The 21,538-nt window shown below is 35.3% G+C and overlaps 1 protein-coding gene across 2 annotated transcripts in view; it reads right to left on the bottom strand.

Moving 5' to 3' along the window:
• PLCB1 (phospholipase C beta 1) overlaps nucleotides 1–21,538 on the bottom strand; it is a 612,038-nt gene that overhangs the window by 50,868 nt on the left and 539,632 nt on the right. Inside the window, exon 32 of one of the 2 annotated variants that reach the window (XM_016137712.2) lies at nucleotides 14,417–14,534. The exons of the other annotated variant lie outside the window; for it this stretch is intronic. Within the exon in view, the coding sequence (XP_015993198.2) occupies nucleotides 14,436–14,534 (99 nt within the window). The 3' untranslated portion in view covers nucleotides 14,417–14,435. The remainder of the gene's footprint in view (nucleotides 1–14,416; nucleotides 14,535–21,538) is intronic. 2 annotated transcript variants of the gene reach the window in all.

Genomic DNA, 21,538 nt, shown 5'->3' with positions numbered 1-21,538 from the left:
TATAAAAAAACACCTGTTTCTTAAATATCGAGTTGATATAAAAAATATGAAATCTTCATAAGATATAAAGAACACTGAAACAAACACCCATTGACCCGTTTATAAAACACCAGGCTTCAAGTTCTCATTGTATCTTTTCTTGATCCCATATCCTCCCTGATTCTTCAAAGGAAATGGCAGTCTTGATTTTTTTGGTTTATCATAATCCCACTTAAAAAAATAAGAGTTTACTATGCTTGTAACCCTAAACAATATGTTGATCCACTTCGAAGGCTTTTACACTTATAGGCTTGAAATCGGATTATATTTGAATCTATATTCAAAAGGATTGAATAAAAGAATAAAATATGTATTTTCTTGCCACTTGTAAAATTTGCTGAAATTTACCCATGTTGTTGTATGTAGCTGTAAATCATAGTTATTTAGTTGCTGTGCAATATTCTTTTGTAAGTACATATTAAAATGCTTTCATTTACTCTTCAAATATAGTTATTTCCTTTTTTTTTTTTTTGCTAGTATAAAGAATATTGCTATGAACATTCTTCAGACACATATGCAAGATACACATTTGCAAGAATTTCTCTAGCGAGTTTCTACCCTGGCAAGCAATTTCTGGTTCTAGGGAACCCACATCTTTAAATTTGCTGGATAATATCAATTTGTTTCCCAGAGTGTTTGTAATATTTACACTCCCACCAGTAGTTTATAATTGTCCAAGATGCAACTTATTCTTCTCAATCACTTAATATCATCAGACTTAAAAATCTGCCAGTCTGATGATGTACAGTAATATAACATTATGGTTTAAATTTATATTTCTTTATTGCTAATCAAGTTTAGCCTATTTATATGTTATTGACTATTTGCATTACTCCACATAAGAAGCATCTATTTAAGTTATTACACATTTTCCTATTGTCCATCTTTTTCTTAATCTGCAGAAATTTTATACATTTTATAAATACTAATTTTTGCTAAGTTATATGTGTAGCAGTTATTTGTCTTTTCACTTTCTTTAAAGTGTCTCTTGATAAACAGAATATCTTTTAATTTATAACAATTATCCACATTTCCTTTTATGTTTTGTTCTTTTTATGTTGATAAAGAGATGCTTCCCTTTCCCAAATTCACAAAGATACTTTACATTATCTTCTAAAGATTTATAGCTTTATATTTCACATTTAAGTCTTGAGACCACTTGGACTTGATTGTTGTGTATGATGTGAGGTTGGGATCCAATCTCTTCTTGTTCCATATTAATAACTAATAGTCCTGGCAGCAAAAAATCTGAGAAAAGTCATTGATTTCCAGTGACAACTTTATTATGAATCAAGTTTTCACATCTGTATGCATTTGTTTATGGACCATCTATTCATGCCAATGTCCAATTTGCCAATATTCCACCAATATCTTAGCTACTATATTTTCATAGTAATTATTGGTATGTGATATGGTTACTCTTTGTTATACTTCAGGAATGTCTCAGTAATTTCTGGGCATGTGCTTCTCCACATAAATTGTGGAATCAGTTTGTCAAATTATACATACAAATGTTGAAGGTTTGGGGGCATTGCAATTAATCTATAGATCAATTTGGAAGAACTCAATTTTATGATGTTGGCTCTTCTAATTCATTAGCATATTATAATAGACTTTCATTAATTCTTTTCAATAAAATGTTATATAGTTTTCCATAATCTTCAATATATGTCACTAAAGTATTGGGTATAGTATATCTGCTATTGTATTGTAAATTTTAAAGTTATGCTAGCTTCCTATTGCTTATTTATAGAAATGCAACTGATATTTGCATACTGATTTCATATTTAGCAAATTCATAAAATTCTTATTAATTAAAATAACTTAATTGAAAAACACAGAGATTACATTTTGAGAACAATTTTATCACACAGATGTCTAGTCTTGGAAATATAGATTCATATCATTTGAAAATTATATTTTTCTTCACTTGATATCTAAATATTACAACTTTTTAACTTTTTCTTAGCTAAGAGGGAATAATAGTAGACATGTTTGTCTAATGGAAATGTTTTAATTATGAGGTTTTCCTTAGATGTATACACACACAAATAGCAGCCTTCTTTGTTTTTGCCTTTATAATCCATTTGGTATGTGTATAGCTAAAGCAGGTTTCTTTTGTTGTTATTTGCATAGTATATTTTTTCTATTTCTTTCTAAACCCTTATGTTTCAGATATATTAAATGACATATTGGTTAATTTTTAAAAAGCTCACAATCTGATATTCATAAGTAGAACATTTTGAAATGTTTCAATTATTATATTAGTAGATTCATTTTTTCATCTTATTTTGTGTTTTTTCTTTTTTTTTCTTGATTTCTTTTGGATTGCTCTTTCCAGTCTCATATTTTTTCCACTGAAACATATGCAGTTATACGCTCTTTTTATTCTTTTAGTGGCACTAAACATTTCAATATTTTTCCGTCTAGGGTTAATCGATATCTTTACCCTCTTGCTGGACTTAAATACTTAATTACTCTGGACATTTAGCTTTCTCTCTTCTTTTTTCTGCAAACCAGTCCTATTTACCTTCTTCCTTCTAATTATATACTGATTTTCTATGCACAGTTATCTGTTTTTTTGTATTCCTTGACTCTTTCTTCTCTAGTATTTTATGAGAAACCATTTAAATATCACCTCTAGCAATCTGTTCTGCAGAAATATACAAGACTCCTTAAGGATATTTATACATAGTTTATATGAGTTTTATATTTTATGGTTTCCATTATTTTATATTATACAGAATTATATGTATATTGCTGCTACAGAGGAAAACTGTTGACTTTGAAAATTTGAATTATATCCAGTGTCTAATGAAATTCTTTTTAATTATATATGTTTTCAATTGTCTTATAATCAGCTGATTTTTAAAAAACATTCACATAGTTATAGGTCTTATTTCTTTCCTTACGTTGTACTGTAATTCACTAAGATGGAATATGGTTGAGAGAAGAACGTGGTTGGGAGTGCGACTGGGAGAACAAAGTATGAAGGCCGGAGACTGCATTTCTGCCCTGGTTCTACCACCACCTATACAGGGATCTCTCTGGGCCTCTTTTCACATTTGCTAAGTGAAAGAAGGTGTCAACCTGGCTTATTTTAAAACTGTTTGCATTCCTTATTGTCTATGTAATTTTCTAAAATTCTCAATCTTCATTTGCCTGGGTTAGTAATAGCTTTATCCCACCTTAGATGATTTAAATTTAATTTGCCCATGGCCCATCAACACATTTTTGTGTGAACAATGAAAATAGAAAAGCATAGCACTACAGTCTGAACACAAGATGTTGTCAGAAGTCCAGTGGAAAAATCCTCTGTTAAGGAAGGATAAATCTGGGGGAAATGCCATTTCTGGACACTGGAGGTCATGAAAGCAAAGCCTTCTGGGTTATATAACCAACATTTCAATTAGTACGCTTCCTTCTCCCCTTTATTTGTCTATAAATTAATAGCAGCTGAAAACAAAGGAACACAGAGGGAAGAAGACTGGAACAAACAATGCAATAGAGCAGAGATTACATTTACCTGACATCTGCACAACAGAGAAGGGAGGCGTGTGACCTGAAATCAAAGAGGACTGAAGTTTTAAAATAATGGACAATACCTAGATACCTGGTGTGGAGATAGCTATGCAGAAAGACACAGGGATGTGTGCTTGCTTGGGAATTTGTTTGCTGGTATCATGGTAGAAGGATGTGCTTAATAATATTTACATGCGTTTTGCAAAAAATTAATGGATTAACATACTTACGAGATAGGTAATACACATGGTGCAAAATTCAAAGAGGCTATTCAGGGGCACTCATCTCCTCCCAATACTGAGTTATAATACAATTTTACTGACAATACACTATTAAGTACCAACACAGGCTTTCAAAAATAAGTTTACATATATATATATATAAATAAGTTTATATATATATATTTAATGCAAATGTGCATCATAAATGGATGAATGGATGGACAGAGGATGGAGTGCTACTTTTAAATACACTGCCCTCCAGTTTTAAGAGAAAAGATGTTAAAAATAAACAAACCCTATTTCCCATTCTATTCTCTAATAAATGAGTATATAATTCCAAGATTAGAAATCTAGTTGATAAAATGGTTCTCAAATTGCAATCTCTATGTTTCCAACTAAATTAGCTTTAACCTTTAGATGGAATAGTTGCAAAGGCCAGAATCACAGTCAAAACGACAGAGAGCAAGGCACCGACGGCTACCCTAGGTGACTTTAGTTGTTATCTTGGGCCCTTATAAAATCTTACATAATAGCTCCCCCCACTTTTATTTTGCCTGTAAGGCTGTAAAATGAAGGAATTATAAAAATGTAAATGATCATGATAAAACTAACCAACATGCCAAGCAATATATTTCGGTACAAAGTTTAAAGGGAAGTAAAAAAATTTTTTCAAAGCCCCTGGCTGAGCCCCAGTTCTGCTGGTGACATCAGGGCAGAGAGAAGACTCACAGGTCACAGGAGAACCTCTCTTGCCTCTGTACCTTCACAGTGGCATCTGTTCGCCGGTGAATACATCTATAGGCTAAATCCATTAAAATATCACCAGAAAAGTGGTTGTAAAGAGCCAGTCTAATTAATTTGTCTATTAGGAATATTATATTTTAGAGCTGGTCTTAATAGAAGAATATCCTGAGCCTTTACATATAAAACTGATAGTTAAAAAAAAAAAAAAACACCTCTAAATTTCTGGTTATAGCTCAGCAGAATTAAGAATAATTTTTAGCCATAAAACAGCAATGTTTTTCTTCTAAAAAAATGTGAGTTTAAAGGCTTTGACTAAAAATCTTGCTAAAGCTTTTGACAAGAGTTCAGTTTGGTAGAGAAAAATTATTAGAGAAAACAGGAGGAGGCTGGCTCCACCTAGACGAGTGTGCCTTTTGTTCTGTGTGACCCAACCTTCATGAAACTGTTTGTTATTCGCCTCATTACAAACATCTCTCTGTCACAGCAGGTGTTGGGTCAGGAGAGGACGCGGTGTCCAGGAAACCCGCAATCAGGTTAGAAAACTCCCAGGAGACCCATTCCCTTTCAATTGACTCTGAGTGGCTGGCACTGCCAACCTCACCTCTGAGCTGCCTGCCCATTAAATGGTTTTCATTTAAGTCACAGCAGAAACACTTCTCCAAACTACTCTCCCCGGAGGTGTGGGAGCTGCACTTTCAATGACAGAAAGAAAAGATGTCCTAGCCTTTCTAACCATTAAAGGAAATAGAGTTGCTTCAAAATTCCACTTCCTAAGGGATTGGTTTTAAGAGTTTCTTGGGTAAAGTTCAGTCTTTCAAAGACGTCCTTCCCATTTTCAGCTTCCCAAAATGGTGGCTGAGTCTATTACAGAACTCAGTATGTCTTCAAAGTGGGAAGAGAGAAGGTGGCAGGCTCCGATCCACAAGGCTTCCCTCTGTATCCTCACAGGTCTCTGTTTCGAGTCTGCTCTTCTAGATTTCTCTATGGACTAATGGCTACTGGTCGTTTGGGGTGATCGATTGGCAGACATTGCTTAAGTCCATGGTCTGGTCTACTTTACCCAAGAGAGACTCTTTGTCTTGTTCTTAGCACCAGCCCTCCTCAAAACCACTATTTCCCATCTTTGAGGCACACAGGAACTTTCCTGTTCCTTCTAAGACATGAGCCCTGTTTTTCAGATTTTGGCCCGAAAAGTAGAAGTCAGAGAGTTACATACAAATTTTGCCTCATGCTCTATTCTCTTTCCCCTTCTTCCCGCAATCCCTGGAGTTGGAAGGGTTTAGGCTTTCCTCTTCCTCTGTCACAATCTGAACTCTGTTATTGTCGAGTGGATACTAAGACTCTAGCCCCTCATGTGGAAAACAAAGCTAAAAGAATTTGGAGAAATTCTTTCCTCTATTGAAATTTGTTTTGTTTTTTATTTTTTAAGATTTCTGTCTTGCTAGTGAGGATCTTCTTTCTCTGGAGTTGTGACTCGACATAGGGGTGGTAGGGGTAGGCAGGAGGATACTTGGGAAAAGAAAATATTTCAGTTTATTATCTGCAAAATAGTTTCACTGCTGCACAAGGCAGAGTGAATTCTAATTACAGGATGGTAAATGCAGAAGCCACTTGATCTATTGAAGCTTTAGTGTAGCAGCCATGCAGGTTTTGCGTGTTTCTGGATCAGCTCTAAAAAATCACAATGTAAATTATGTGAGCATTATTATTAATGCACTAAATAGCAAGAGAAATCAACCTATCATTTAAACAGTGTCTCGGGAAATCCTTTATTGTTCTTGATAGTTTATTTGGCACACTCACTAAGATATTTTTCTTCCACTGAATATTGATTCATCGCACACAAAAAAACACAACTCTGCCAACTGTTAATAGGTGAAATCTCTTTTTTCCTATTCTTTTATGGAAATCGTTTTTATATAGTAATCTCATGATGAACTAGACTGGACCATAAATTAGAAGTACTCACTAATCTCTTCTCAAATGGATTTCCCCTTATTCTCCAAACCCCGTATTACTATTCCGGATTTCTGCTTCCCTTCAAGTCTGGACTTCCAGAAGGGCATTATTCCTTGACACCTGTTTATCCACTCTTATCTGACTCCCACTCCCACTCTTCCACTGACCCCTCATTATTACTAAAGGTACCAATGACCTCCTGGTTACTAAAGTCAAAGGACACCTTCCTGTACCACTCAGTCACTGTCGACCCTGCAGGTCACTCTCTTCATACTGATGCTTTTTTCCCCCTCTCTTGGCTTCTCTGGCATTCTTGGTTTTCCTATGACCTCATAGGTCATCTTTATTCTGTCTCTTTCAGGCTTTTTCTCCTCTACCAGACCTCTTAAAACTAAGAGTTATCTAGAACTAAGTCCTGACATCCCTTTTCTTTCCCTTTATATGCCACACATTTTGTCGATGATGCTTAAATTCAATCTATATTTATGATTCTCAATTTTCCTTTTTTTTTTTGCATGTAAGCTACACCCAGGGAAAGGGTAAAGGCTTCAAATCACTTAATGTTTTTCTATGGGAAATTTCTTCTATAATCACTCTCATAATAGCCTCATGCAATGTAATAATGATAAAACAAATAAATGAACAGGATTTTAGTTAGAAAGCAAGATATACCGTAGTGTCAATTGGAAGTGAAAGAACTTGGCAAGAAACTGAGTACTGTCCCTTATTTGCTATGCAACCGTAGACAAGTCACGTCAACTTCTTGGGCTTCGAATTTTAAAGGCCATGGTTATGGCTTAATTGTAGTTTTAATAAAAGGTTAAATGTGAATTTTGCCAAATGGTGTTTCATTTTGAATGTCTGAGCACCTCCTTACTTGTTTGGAAGTGGTATATAAGGGTCACATTAAAGAGAAAAATTTCCTACAAAAAATAAAACTTAATTCTGAAAACTATTTACCCCAGCAGCTTTCCATTTTATTTCATTTATTGTCACTTAAAACTTTAGTAGAGAAAAAAGTGGCCTTGTTAAAATAAATGAGGCAAGTGTTAGCTTGGTATTAGCTATGGGTAGTATCAACAGTGGGAGAGAGATTATGTTACAACTGAGAAAATTTTCAGGTAGAAATTGCTGAGTGGGTTAAAAAAAATGTTGTCAATGGTAGATTTCTGTTTTAGAGGATTTTTCTGTTGCCCCCAAAATATTTTATATGCAGGGCATGAGAGTTTACAGGTCAGCAAGGCAGCACTGCACCTTTCTGGTAGGGGAAACATAGGAAAAAAGGTTTTAAAAAGGTAATAAATTATATTTCAGCAGAAAGTTTTGTTTCAACTCTGGTAAGCTGCCAGAGAAACTGCATGAATCCTGGGAAAACCCTATGCCATAACACAGTAAGGTTCGTGCCAGCGGTGTGCTGGAAAATATTTAAAAGTCACTCCCCTGGGGCGGGGGAACCTCATTTATAGTGTTTGCTGATTTTCATAGTGTAAATATTCCCACTATGGCCAATTTCAAGCTACCAAGTGATGATTTGGATGAAGAGTTAAGGAAGCGGTACACAGCAGCACTGCATTATAGTGATCATGCAGACAATAGTTGTAAAGTACCTCAAGAGCCCCGATAATAGTAAAATGTCTAAAATAATCAGGTGGTGGTGAGTTCTGGGTATTTTGTTAATCTTTGTTTTTAATATAATTTCTTTAATTGCCAAGTTAATGTAACTTACTGTTAAATGTGGCTGTTTAACAACTGGCTCACAGAATCCCAGAAAAATTAAAAAATAAGTTCCTGTGAGCTAGTATGACCAGCCCCAACTCCTCATTGGTTTGTGCTCAAAAAATAAAGAAAAATTAATATTAAAATGTGCTTAAGCAATATTTAACTACAGTTGAGTTTTGAGATGTGGACACTTTGCTTTAGTGTTTTTAAAACTTGTTAATTTCTAGACCTCTATGTTATCTATCAACAGATAAATTAAAAGCAGCGATTAAAATTATCAGATGCTAGATCAATAAATGATAGTTTTCTGTAAATTTTTGCAAACTGAGTGTGTGATAGATATCTCCTTCTCTCAGAAAAAAAAAATAGAAAAAGATACTTGCTTATTGAATAACATTTTATGAACTGAACTGTGTCCTCTCAAAAGTCATATGTTGAGGCCCCAACATATGTGACTGCATTTAGAGATGGGGCTTTGAAGGAAGTAATTAAGGTTAAATGAGGTCATACAGGTGGGGCCCATATCTGACTGAACTGGTGTCCTTATAAGGAGAGGAAGATACACCAGAGCTCGCTCTCTCTGGGGAGAAATAAAAGTCAAAGGCTATGTGAGAACTCAGCAAGAAAGCACCCTCTGCAAGCCAAGGAGAGAGGCCTCACAGAAACCAATACTACTGGCACCTTGATCTTGGACTTCAGCCTGCAGAATTGTGAGAAAATAATTTTTTGTTATTTAGGCTACCCTGTCTGAGGTATTTTGTTACAGCAGCCAAGGCAGACTAATACATGTAAATAATGTAATTACATGCAATTCCACAGTAGTAACATGACACTTAGACCTCATGCTTTTTCACGGTGTCATGAGAAATCCCTTCCTGTCTGCTCCTCTGCTTGATAAACTTCTGCTTAATCATATAGGTCAAGGATTACCACCTCTGGGAAGCTCTCCTTGGTTTTTCCAAGTATGTGTTGGCTCTTCTTCCCCTGTAAACAGCTCTATTACAATGCTGATCATAGTATTTTGTCCCAACACAAATCCTTTGTAGAAAAGTAGAATACACATGAGAAATTAAGATTCAGCATGCTATCTACCTGTGCTGCCTATATGTTTGCCACTAGCTACATCTGGCTGTTTACACTTAAGTTTAAATAAAATAAAATAAAATAAAAAATTCAATTCCTCAGTTGCATTAGCCACATTTCAAATACTAAATAACCACTTATATAGGTGGCTGCTGCATTGGATTCTCAGACATGAAACCTTTCCATCACTGCAGGACGTTTTATTAAACAGAGCTGCACTAGACTATAAGCAATTCAAGGTGGAGGGGAGAGAGCACATCTTTTTAAGCAGTTATGTTTTCTAAGCATCTAGCCTAGCGCCTGCTATACAGTAGGAATTTAATAAATATTAGTTGAATTAATAAAAGAAAAAAATTAACACTATTTACTTATTTGTAGTTACTTAAAGCATTCATGATTCCTGAAAAGTACAGAAATAAACACACATGTAAATTTATTCTTATTATTGGCAAGTAAAAAACTAAAAGTGAGCAATTTTCATTTTCCCTGGGATGAGAACACCAACATTCATCATTAAGATATAATTATAGACTTCATCTCTCAGGTGTTAATATAGCAATCTATAGTTGTTAATTCAGAAGCACAATATCGATTCTAATTTATTTTTCTAGGTCATCTCTGCTCTATTGTTCTATTAGTGACCCTATGGACTCATTAAATCTTTCAGCATGATATTTATGCAACCCTATTTAATGAGTCCTTCAACATCTTGAATTCTCTGGATCTCATACCTATTATTTTTGTGGCAAATTTCTGAGTTTAATTAATCTTTTTCTTCATGGACTCAAAGGAGATCACAAAAAGGTCATCCAACTCTGCTTGCAGACAGCCTCTTTGTCACCACATTTAAAGATATTCAAAGAGACACACTTTAGTCATCTATAGTCATCCCTCAGTATTCCCTGGGGATTGGTTCCAGAACCCTTTCCCCTCAAGATACCAAAATCTGTGTGGTGATGCTCAAGTGCCTTATATAAAATGGTGTAGTATTGGCATATAAGCTATGCACATCCTGCCACATACTTTAAATCATCTCTAGATTACCTATTATACCTACTACATTGTAAATGCTATATAAATAGTTGCTATACTATATTGTTTAGCAAATAATGACAAGAAAAAAAGTTGTACATCTTCAATGCAGACACAACCATGATAGGCCTAAGTATATAGGCACGTCAGCAATACTGTTGACTTTTAACACTATTTTTATCTTCACTTGTTTGAATCTGTGGAAGCCAAATGCACAGATACAGAGGGCCAATTATATTTACATATTCTTACTCTCAGAAACTTTTCTTTGTTTCTTGCTGAAATCTTTCATAATTTAGCCTAAAGCTGTTCCCTTCACTCTAATTCTATAGCTAAAGGAGAACAGGATCATCTGTCATATGCTCTGGAGAAACCCTTTCCTGTGCTATGACTGAGATTTCACACAATGTAGAAGGAGATGTTTCTCACTCGATATGTTCTTTTAGATTGCCTAGTAACCTCAGGGGTAAATACTAGGTAAATATTATTTAAATGAATAAATAAAAACCATGAAAATGATTTCTTATCAAATAAAAATAGACCGTGATGCAAAGCCCAATGTGTACCCTAAGTCCTTTCTCGTCTAATTCAGTCCACAACTTTTCAAGCGGGAGAGGTGGGCTTTAGTTAACAAGGATGCTGTTCTAGGGCCAGCAAAAGAGAAGGATTTAAGAAGAGAGAGTAGAGAGAGGAGTTGGAGGGAAGACCTCAAGGGAAGGAAACCCATTTAGTCTTTTGTTTGAACGTGGAGGCTGGAGGGCACTACTACCAAATGAAACAGTGGTATATGGTACGAGTTTTTATCCCTTCTAAACAGTTATAGATCCGCATCCTTCAACAGAGAGGCTAGTAGTCTCTCCATTTTACAGAATAGTATACTGAGGCACAGAAGGAGCATCCTTAGTGCTCGCCTATCCTTGAAATGCGAGATAGTAATATCGCACCCTGACACCAACATTATAAAATCATGGCTTCAGATGTTTGCTGAGAAAGCTGAAGGACACAATACACGGGATCCCTAAGGTTTAGTACTTCTTGTCTGACCTTAGTAAAGTTCATTATCCTTTTTGAACCTTAATTCCCTCAAGTGCACATGGTGAGAATAAGAAGATAATACATGTAATGTGCTTTGAAGGTGCTTGGCAACATATAATAAATAAGTGCTCAACAAATGCTAGTTGTTATTGCTTTTATTATTTGTCAGTGAAAAAAAAAACTTTAATTTCCTTCTATGGCCTTGAATTGCTCTTTATTGTTTTAAAGTGCGTAGAAACTGTGTTTGTTGCTATTTTGTGCTCCCTATTGAAATTGACATAGCCTAGAATAAAGTAGACACTTAATAAATATTTGGCATAAATTTCTAATTTTCCAATACTATACTATCAGTATTTTTAAAAATCGTCATTCTCTTTTACGTAAAAGTTCATGCATACACAAGTGTACAAATATCCTTTTTTGTTTGTTTTAAATTTTGCTCTAAATGACTTGCATTTATTAAAAAATAGATGTTAACAAGGTTAAAAGTATGACTAACATGTTCAGCTTCACTTATCAATCTCTAACTGATAATAAGGAATATATTTATCATCAATGAGGTTTGCATTCACAAAGTTAAAAGAGTGAAATTTCAAATATTTACATGATGAGTATTCTTGGAATCAGTCCTATAGTATAAAAATCATTCTTTTCTGGCAAATATGTGATGGCCTTTTATTCATTAATTTTGTTTTTAACTGCAGTCTATCAATGGAGATGTTGAAGGTGAGGAAGAAATATTTGAGGAAACATTAAACTTGGTACAAAATGTACTTTTTGTATTGCTATGAAAAAAGAATTTTTATTCTTTTTAAAATACAAAATACTGTTTTTTTTTTTCTGTTTTTGCAATGAGGCCTATTTTTCCTTGGAACGTGTAAAATCGGTTTATTTTTATGTTGCCTTTTATATGTGGGAAGCTAAAAGTACCCAAGTAACTATATGATTAAAGATTTTTTTAATGTACAGGTATTGTGGGAATATCTGTCTCTTTTGAAAATAAAAATTTTGCTTAGCAGGAAGCTCGGTTTATATTCCAAAAGTTGTAAAGCAGCCATCACAAGCCCAGTAGAACAAAGGATAAAAATGTAACATTTACATCCCAATTGCATTTGTTTTGAAAAACAAAACCCAAGTTATGTTTTCTGAGCTCCAATGTCATTTAATTCCTCTGAGAGAATTTAATATTCTACCTATGACCGTAAACTTTTCACAATAACTCTCAAAAGTACCAGGACAGTAACAAGTATAACAACAAAACAATCCAATGATGCTTATAATTGGTGATTTAAGAGATAGCTTAAACATTTATAGCCAAATAAAGAAGACATTTTCAAGGTCTCCCTGATGTCTTTCTGGAGAAATCAATATTACTTGCCCTTCCTCTTCCCCAACTTCCCAGTTGAGCTATATTACAAGGTTACTACAGAAACAAGATCGTCACTTTGGGAGGACATGAACAGAATTCATAGCCAAGGTGTCGCTTTGCTCACAAATGACATTTTCTACCTCTCTCTTCCTAACATTGCAGTCAGAAGTAGAAAATAAAAATGATGATATCAAAGGCTCATGATTAAACCAAAAATAAACATATAACAAAACACCATGAAAGCAGCTAAACTCTACTCTTTCAGCTAGGAAGTAGGAATGTACTAGGTCCCTGCTTGTTAAATGTGGTCCATGAAAACGTGGCAGCAAAACTGAAGAAGAAGAAGAAGAAGAAGAAGAAGAAGAAGAAGAAGAAGAAGAAGAAGAAGAAGAAGAAGAAGAAGAAGAAGAAGAAGAAGAAGAAGAAGAAGAAGAAGAAGAAGAAGAAGAAGAAGAAGAAGAGAAGGAGGAGGAGGAGGAGGAGGAGGAGGAGGAGGAGGAGGAGGAGGAGGAGGAGGAGGAGGAGGAGGAGGAGGAGGAGGAAAGGAAGGAAGGAAAGAAGGAAGGAAGGAAGGAAGGAAGGAAGGAAGGAAGGAAGGAAGGAAGGAAGGAAGGAAGAAATGCAGATCTTCAGTTCCATGCAGACCTCCTGAATCAGAATCTGCATTTTCATAGGCTCTCCAGGTAATTCATATACTCATTAAAGTTGAAAAGGCATTGAGCTTGAACATTATTGTGTGTGGCAACTGATGTAGATGAAGAGGAAAAACTTACACCTCATTCTCAGTAAAGATGTTTTCATTAATTCTTCAACGTGTTTCTAAGCTGCACTTCTTCACAGATCAACAAGTGTTTGAAGACAAAAAACATTGTAAGCCTCACTGTAGAACTCTATTCTCAATATATCAGAATAGAAATGTGCTTTCTTTATAATCACTATAATGCCTCTTTTCTCCCTGAAATGCACATCCATTAGAATGGCACAGGTTAATTTTCTTATTAGCAAAAGGAAAACAATAGATTTCATGATGTGCCTCCTCTAGTAAGTTAAAGTTACCTCTACTTTTCAAGCTTCATTTTGCTCCAACCAGCAGCCATTAGCCCAAGCATCCCTATTAGTGAGGTATTTTTAAGACCTCTTGCTTGCAGAGAATCAGGGAATCTTGAGATAAGCCCTTAATTCAAAATACCATGTGGGAATAAAATGACTTTTGTTAGATTTTTAAAAGGAGAAGTATGGTAAATTGAGCGGAGTGGGTCAAGAAGACTCTCTGAAAGTTAATTTAATCCCACTGGATTTTAAGATAAGATTGCGGACAATCAGTGCTGTGAGAAGTAGTAACTTAAAAAAATGTTTCAAAAGAAGAAATAATAGTGTGAGTGTAACAAAGATCAAGGTAAAAAAGGAAGCCAACTTTTCAAATGGAGAAATAAAAAGAAGAAAAGGGAAGAAGACAATGTGAAAGAATGGAATTTGTGTCAAGAAGAAAGAGAACAATGATGAAGAAATAAGTACCAGAGGAAGGAAAATAAAGATGAGGAGTATATTGTGGATGTGGCTGGGAACTAGAGCAGGAAAAAGATGGGGATGTAGAGAAAGAGTGAAGAAAAAAGGAGCAAGTCCATGATGCTTGTAAACTGGATGGCCACATGCCACCATTCTCTCAAAAGCGACCCCTCCCATCCAGTCCTACCTGGCCGGAAGGACGGTGGTCACCACTTGAGAGCTTGAGGGTTGGGGGGAGTAAAGTTGGGGGAAACAGAGGGATCCTCATGGCAAGTTTCCGACAAGAATGAGGAGGAACCGTCCCCCTGTGTGGAAAAAAAGGGAGGCTGTCATTTTTGTGGCATTGAAATTGATTTCTAGGTCACCTGTTGTTTCAAATTATTTGCCTGGGGGCTTTCTTGGAGTGCCTTCTAGAATGAAGATTTAAAATCTCCAACTCTATTTATTCCAATACTTCCTACCACAAATGCAATGAAATTAGCAATTGAATTCTTGGTTCTTCCCTATCCTCTGTAGGAACAGTTGTTAAACATGTTTGGAACTATTTCTTCTGAGAAATTCTCCACAAAATCCTACTACTGTCAAGAAACCTGAGAAAAGATTGTATTGAATTAGTGACAGCATTGAACAATGCAGCCCAATGAGTCTGGACTTAATGGCTGCTTGTACTTTTCCCTCTCAAAGAGAAAGAACTATTTTTTTAATCCATAGAGTTAATTTTGTTAGCCCTCTACATAAGTGACTCATTCAAGAACTATGTATTGAGCTCCTACTATGTGTCAGGCATTGTTATTGGGCACTTAGAACTCATAAGCATCACTGAGCCAAAGAGTCAAAGCCCATGCCTTCATGGCGTGTACATTCTAATGGGAGGAACCAACATTGAATGACACACTTAAGAAAGAAGTAAATGACCTAACAAGATAAGTTAATAAATACTACAAAAAAAAGAAAGTAGAGCAGAGTACAAGGGAGAAGAGATGCCAAAGATGGGAGAGTGGTGCAGGGGGTTCGCAAATTTAAATAACATGGTCATGGAAAGTCTCTTTGAGAAGACAGATTTGAGCAAAGACTTGAAAGACAGGAGGGAGTTGCCCAAGCAGACCATTGGGAGATAAGCATTCTGGACAGAAGAAACAGTCCTTGCAATAGCCCATGATGGAAGGGTCCTGGCTTGTGGGAACCCTGCAAGGAGCCCAGGATGGCCAGAGCAGAGGGTAGGTCAACAAGGAAACAAAGAGGGTATGCACCAAAGTGGGGTCAGATCATGTTGGACCTTGAAAACTTTTATTCTGAGAGAGATGGGATTCATGAAAGGGTCCTGATCGGTCCTTGTTTATGTTCTAAAAGGATGACTCTGGCTGCTGTGTTGAAACAAATTGTGTCAGTACACATGAAAATGGGAAAACCAGTTAGGAGGTGATTTAGAAATCCAGGTAAGAGATGGTAGTGGCTTTGGCTAGGGTAGTTGTACTGCAATTAGCACCTTAACAATTATAAATACGGCTTTATAATATTTTACAAGTCCTAGGGGTTTTTTGGTTCCACCTAAAACAAAGAACCAGTAATAAATTTAAGAATTGCACAGCTCATTGTGTATTTCCCCAAACCTAAGAACTACTTTTTAAATATATATATAATATGTAAGATTCAAAAAAAAAAAAAAGGAAATATAGAAAAACCAAAGCTAGAACACAATATACTTCCTATTACTTAAATGTCACCGAAATATATCAGAGATGTCAGCTACCCTTTTACACACAAATTTCCATATGCTAGCATAATTAGATAGGAAAAATACATTTTAATGCCAAAATGATTAAACACATTAAGCTTTCCTCCAATTGTGTAAAGTCATTTGTGTGTGATGGTCATAGAGGGTATGTAGTGAAGAATCCATCCAAACTAACAAAAATATCATGAATTTTTCTATCACAGATCATTCATTAGCAAAAGTTAAAACCACCTCAATTGATAAGACTCTTTGAAATACCAAAATATTATTTGAGCCTTTGTTTCAGCTGCAAAGACTGCTTTGTTAAAATTGAAGACTATTCTCAGCAAATGGTTATATTAATGCAGAAGACTTGTGTTAATTGATTTTTGTTGACAGAAAATATCTAAGCAAGACTCCAAGTAGATCTGTTAAGTTAATTTGGCCTTAGACATAATACATAGAAAATAGAGAATGTGACTCTTGCGCTTAGAAACAGCTTTTTCCTATTTTGAACTGAAAATTTCTTCAGCATTATTTTTCAGCCTAGTGGTTCTGCATTTGCTTTTTGCAATAGCCTAGTGTCTGGTGTCCACATGCTGCTTCATCAAATATGTCAAAGCATATAAAAAAATTCTTTTTGGGTATTCTACAGGTAAGTGTTTGAGTCTGGTCATCATTCCCCTTAAAATGTTGAAGGCCATAGTAAGCTCAGGAAGTGGTTTTCTGAGATCAATTAAATTTTACATTCTCTGCTTTAAAAAATGTTTAGGGTATGTGTGTTTGACTATTTCATTATCCTAGTCAAAGCAAGACTTTAAAAACCAACTAGAAATATATTAGGAATAAAACATCTATTTAGTATTGGCAAAATTATATAAATGACGCACAATGATAGGCACACAGAATAGAAATATAAGTAAAACCAAAACATTTTGTGGGTCAGCCATGGTTGTGTGGACATTTTTGTTATGATGGGTGGGCAGATGAAAGTCAATGGGATTAAAGTCCATCTCATTCTTTTCCTGATGTTAACCTCAGCTCTTGCTGGGAAGATTGAACCCCACCAACACATACACATGGTACTCTAGCAGGTGGTGAGTATTCTCTTTGGATCCCTACCCCTGTCACCCAATACACCTATCACCATACTCTTACATTTTCTCATCCTTAGGAAACAAAGTAAGGACAAAAAAGGGGAAAAGGGGAAGAATCAATAGCATCCCTGGAAATCTCAGTTTCACTTTTGTTTAAATCTCAAACTCACCTGTCTTACAAAGGCCAGTAGATAATAGAAATCCACAAATCAGCCTGGGGAATATTATGTAGGCCTAAGGGGAAGCCACTTCTCAATTCTAAAGATTTGTTTCCATTTTGACTCACTGTAATCATATAATCTAATTTTAAAGATAAATCAAATGTTTCTTTAAATAAGAACACTTCCAATTTTTCAATAATAGTATGATGGTTTGGAATGTGCCAGCTTGGCTAGACTGAACTACATTTCCCAGAATTCTCTTTCTGTATCTTTCTAGTTAGGATGATTAACAAGGGAGATTCTTTCAAGAATTGGAGGGTTGATGAGGGAGGAGACAGCAATTGTGTAACACACCTCATTATTGCTGATTTGCTGACTTGTCTTGATGACATGAAGCAGCAACTGGGCCTGCAATCATTTTCCCTTCTCCATGAATATTTAGTTGTTCTAACTCATAGGCCAAGAGAGCGCATGTGTATATGTGTGTATGTTCAGCTCTGTTACAAAGAAGCTCAGCTTCTGCAATTTATTTAAACCTCTCATGATCATCCCTTCTAGACTGTCCATCGGCCAGGATCAGCATTAGATGGGGGAACAGCCTTGTGGCGACTGCATATCCAGGCCCCACAATTGAATGAGCCAATGCCCTGATATACAAATGTGTGCTCTCTCTCTCTTTCTCTCTCTCTCTCTCTGTCCCTCTCTCTGTCTCATTCTCTCTCTCTGTCTCTCTGTCTCTCTGTACTCTGTCTCTGTGTGTGTGTGTCTCTCTCTCTCTCTCTGGTTCTGCTTCTCTAGTTGAACTCATCTGATACTAATTTAAACATTTTAGAAACATTATGTGAGAATTTTCTATTTCTGGTAATGGCTGGTTAGGTTATTTGAACCATCTTGCCCTCTGAAAACAAATTTAAAAGCTAGATTTGATATTCAAACTATCTTCTTTAAAAAAAACTTATGAATCACAAAAATTTAAAGAATGATCAGTTCCAGGCTGCAGGGACATTGAACCCACACAGGTAATAAGCAGGGAAGCCACTTTTGTCCTGAGAAGCTTTTGCTAATACTTGAAATTTTGAATTCATTTTTTTGACAACCTCATAGGATAAGGCCAAAACTTAAAGCCCATGGCTTACCCAGAATGAGGAATCTCATAGGAAAGCTCTTCTATAATAACCTAGGCATAGAAATTATAGATTTGAAAATAAAAAGAACTTCTGGAAATAAAATGCAAAAGCAAAAATGAAAAATTCAGTACATAAGTTCAATTGCAATATAAACCAAAAATTAGCATATTAGAAAAAGGACCAGAAAGAAATTGTCCAAAAAGTAGCACAGAGAGACAAAAAGATGGAAAATACAGAAAAGAATTAAGACACAGAGAAGATGGGGTAAGATCATTTTATATGTAAATAATGCGGTGAAAGGAAATTATTGGAAAATGTGATGGAAGCCATTTTACTGACATGATAGCTCACAGTTTTTTCAGAACTGATGAAAGTTATACATGTAGTCCCCTCAAACACATATTTAAGCACATTGTAGAAAAACAACATAAAGTATAAGAAAAAACTCCTAACTGCATGCAAAGGAGGAAAAATACAAGTTATCATCAAAAGGATTATCCTAGATTAACAGTTAACTTTTCAACAAGAAATCAGAGGACAGTGAAATATCTTCAATAATAAAAAAGAACTGCAAACCTAAAATTCTATATCCAGTAAAAGTATCATTACAAAATGAAGGTCAAATAAAGACATTTTCAGCCAAAAAGGAAAACAAAAACCCTAAAGAGTTTACCACCAGGACTGTATAAACGGAACTTCTAAAGGATGTAGAAGACAGTGACCCCAAATAAACAGTCTAAGACACAAGAAAGAATGTGCAGCAAATAAGCTTGTAAATATGTATAAATCTAAATGAACACTGACCATATGACACAGAAGTCTACAGAATGAAAATAAATTTCAACAATAAGTTGAGAGGAGAAAAGTTAAAACTCTTCTAATTTTCTAGTATTGCCTCGAAGGAGACTAAGCATATCTAAGTTTTGCCTTCAAGAAAATAATAAGGAACAACATATTTTTTAAAAAGGCATTTTTTTTTTAATTGAAAAAATGAAAAGGAAATTTCTTACACAAAGAAAAAAACAAACCACTGGATGGGTCGACTGGGACTTGACAATGAGCAAAATGTAGTCAATAGGTAACCAGTCTACATTCTGTGGTCTGGCTTCTATGAGAAGTTCCAATGGGTATTGGCTGGGAGAATCCACATTTTCCCATAAGGTAGCAAAGAATTAGAGATGGCAAAAGAATCATGTAAGAAAGAAGATTTTACTTTGAATGCCCAAGTTAGTCTCTTTCTCCTGGAACTCTGGGAAGGCAGGACTAAAATAGCAGCTTTATGGTTCTGTCTCAGGGCCCAGTGGTCTGTCTGACAAGACTAACTTCACCCAGAGAGATGACTCACTCACGCTGTTACAAAGATGTCAGAGGGGAAATGAGGAAAATCAGGCTATATCTCTCTGGTTGAGGGGGGAAAAAAAAAAAGAGCCACCATGATGAAATGTTCTTTGGCTACAAATTAAAATGCCCTAAAGCTTCCTGGAATTCTCTCTTGCTGATGAGCTAAATTAAAACAGAAAACCTCCATTCTAAGAAGCATCAAAGACAAATTAAGTGTCAGAGAAAAAGTAAATTACACATTTATCGACTGTTTTATGAGGTTACTGAGATGGTTTATTAAAAAGTCCCCTCAAAAGATGATTCTTCTTGTAGTGAGAGCCTGTAGCTGCAAAGTGATCAATATGCATTGGCATATTCACAGCAGATTCAGGGCAACTCCTAATTAATGATGTTTGAACATGTTAAAATAAATCCCTTTGAAATGTTCAGGAAAAAGGCAGAATGCGCTGTTTATAATGAATCAATTCAGAGTCTAGCACCACTATAAAAGGTATGGTTTCTCTGCACTGGCAGTTGGGTTCTTGAATTGTTTCTCACACCTTTTGTACAAACCCTTTGGCAAACCCAGGTATGGAAATCCCAAGGAAACCAATTATGACACTGAAATGAAAGACTGTATCCATCTTAAGAATTCTGCAGCTATGGATTTCACAGAAAGACACACCTTGAACAAAGCTGAAAACAGCATAAACTCAGCGACTGAGTCTAATATTTCACTGCTAAGAAATATGCCGCTGAATATTTCTCCAGAATATGGAACTCTACTGAAAAGGAGCTGAGTATTCTCTTTTAAGAGAATTTGTAACTTAATAAATTTTAGTGGGACTTATGGACAGGAATGCACAATGTAATTTTATATCAAATCGAAGGCCAAAATATTTATTTATTGTATGAATTGCCTCTAGGGATCATCTACTTCCATTTTCCCCACCACCCTTAACAATTACATAAAAAAGGGATAGACTCATTGAATCTCTTTTTTAATGGGGGAAAAAAAATGGACTTCACATGTGAAAAAGTCCATTGGTGCATGTCACAAAGTGGGACATTCTAAAATAAACTTTCACATTGTGGCTGGCCAAATTTGTTGCCCTACCGAATATGTACCAGCGGGACAGAAGTTTTTGGTTAACATAAAAATAAAATGGATTTTTAACCTGGTTTTGATTGAGACACATTGTCCTATGACTGTTCAGTTTCAGGGTGGTAAAAATGTTGGAAACTTGCATTGATCCTTCCAAATCATAAACTCATGGTTGAATAAAAGGTTAAAAAATTACACTTTGAATTAATTTTCATATACATCTTGCTCTAAATCTAGCCAAAACTCTTTGACACAATAGAACTGTTGTTTTTCAGTGATTGGCTTTTAAAATTTCGCTTGTTAAAATTTTTTTATACTTGTTTTTTCACTTTTAAAGGAGTGGTTTGGCTACCAAAGGCTTGGAAAATTATAGAGTGTGGCTGGGGTTCAGAACAACTCAAAATAGTAGGAGAAAATAGGAGTATAAAAAGAGCTTCTTCCCTGTTTAGAAGAAGGTTAGGAACAATTATTATATTAGTTAGAATAAGTGATAAGAATGAAGAGGAAGTAAGTGATTATATTTGACAATATGATGAAAGAAACTGACAAATTGGAAATAATAGGATGCCATGTAGTGTATATTTTTGCTGTAAGCGAAAGAGCCATTATTTGTTTCCAGTTAGAAAACTACTTACCTCACCTGTAAAATACTTGAAGAAGGAACTCTATCCTCCTTGGTAACCCCTGGCAAAATTCAGCATGCTTTCCTCTTCATAAGAAGGTTGCAACTGTCTTTAACATTACCTACTATAGTGTCAACTCAATTTCCTTGCCCAACATTTAGT

This window comes from Rousettus aegyptiacus, unplaced genomic scaffold (assembly GCF_014176215.1).
Source record: "Rousettus aegyptiacus isolate mRouAeg1 unplaced genomic scaffold, mRouAeg1.p scaffold_m13_p_12, whole genome shotgun sequence".
Taxonomy (NCBI): Eukaryota; Metazoa; Chordata; class Mammalia; order Chiroptera; family Pteropodidae; genus Rousettus; species Rousettus aegyptiacus.
Note: the sequence above shows the minus strand (reverse complement) of the source record. Positions and strands in the feature narration are given on the sequence as shown.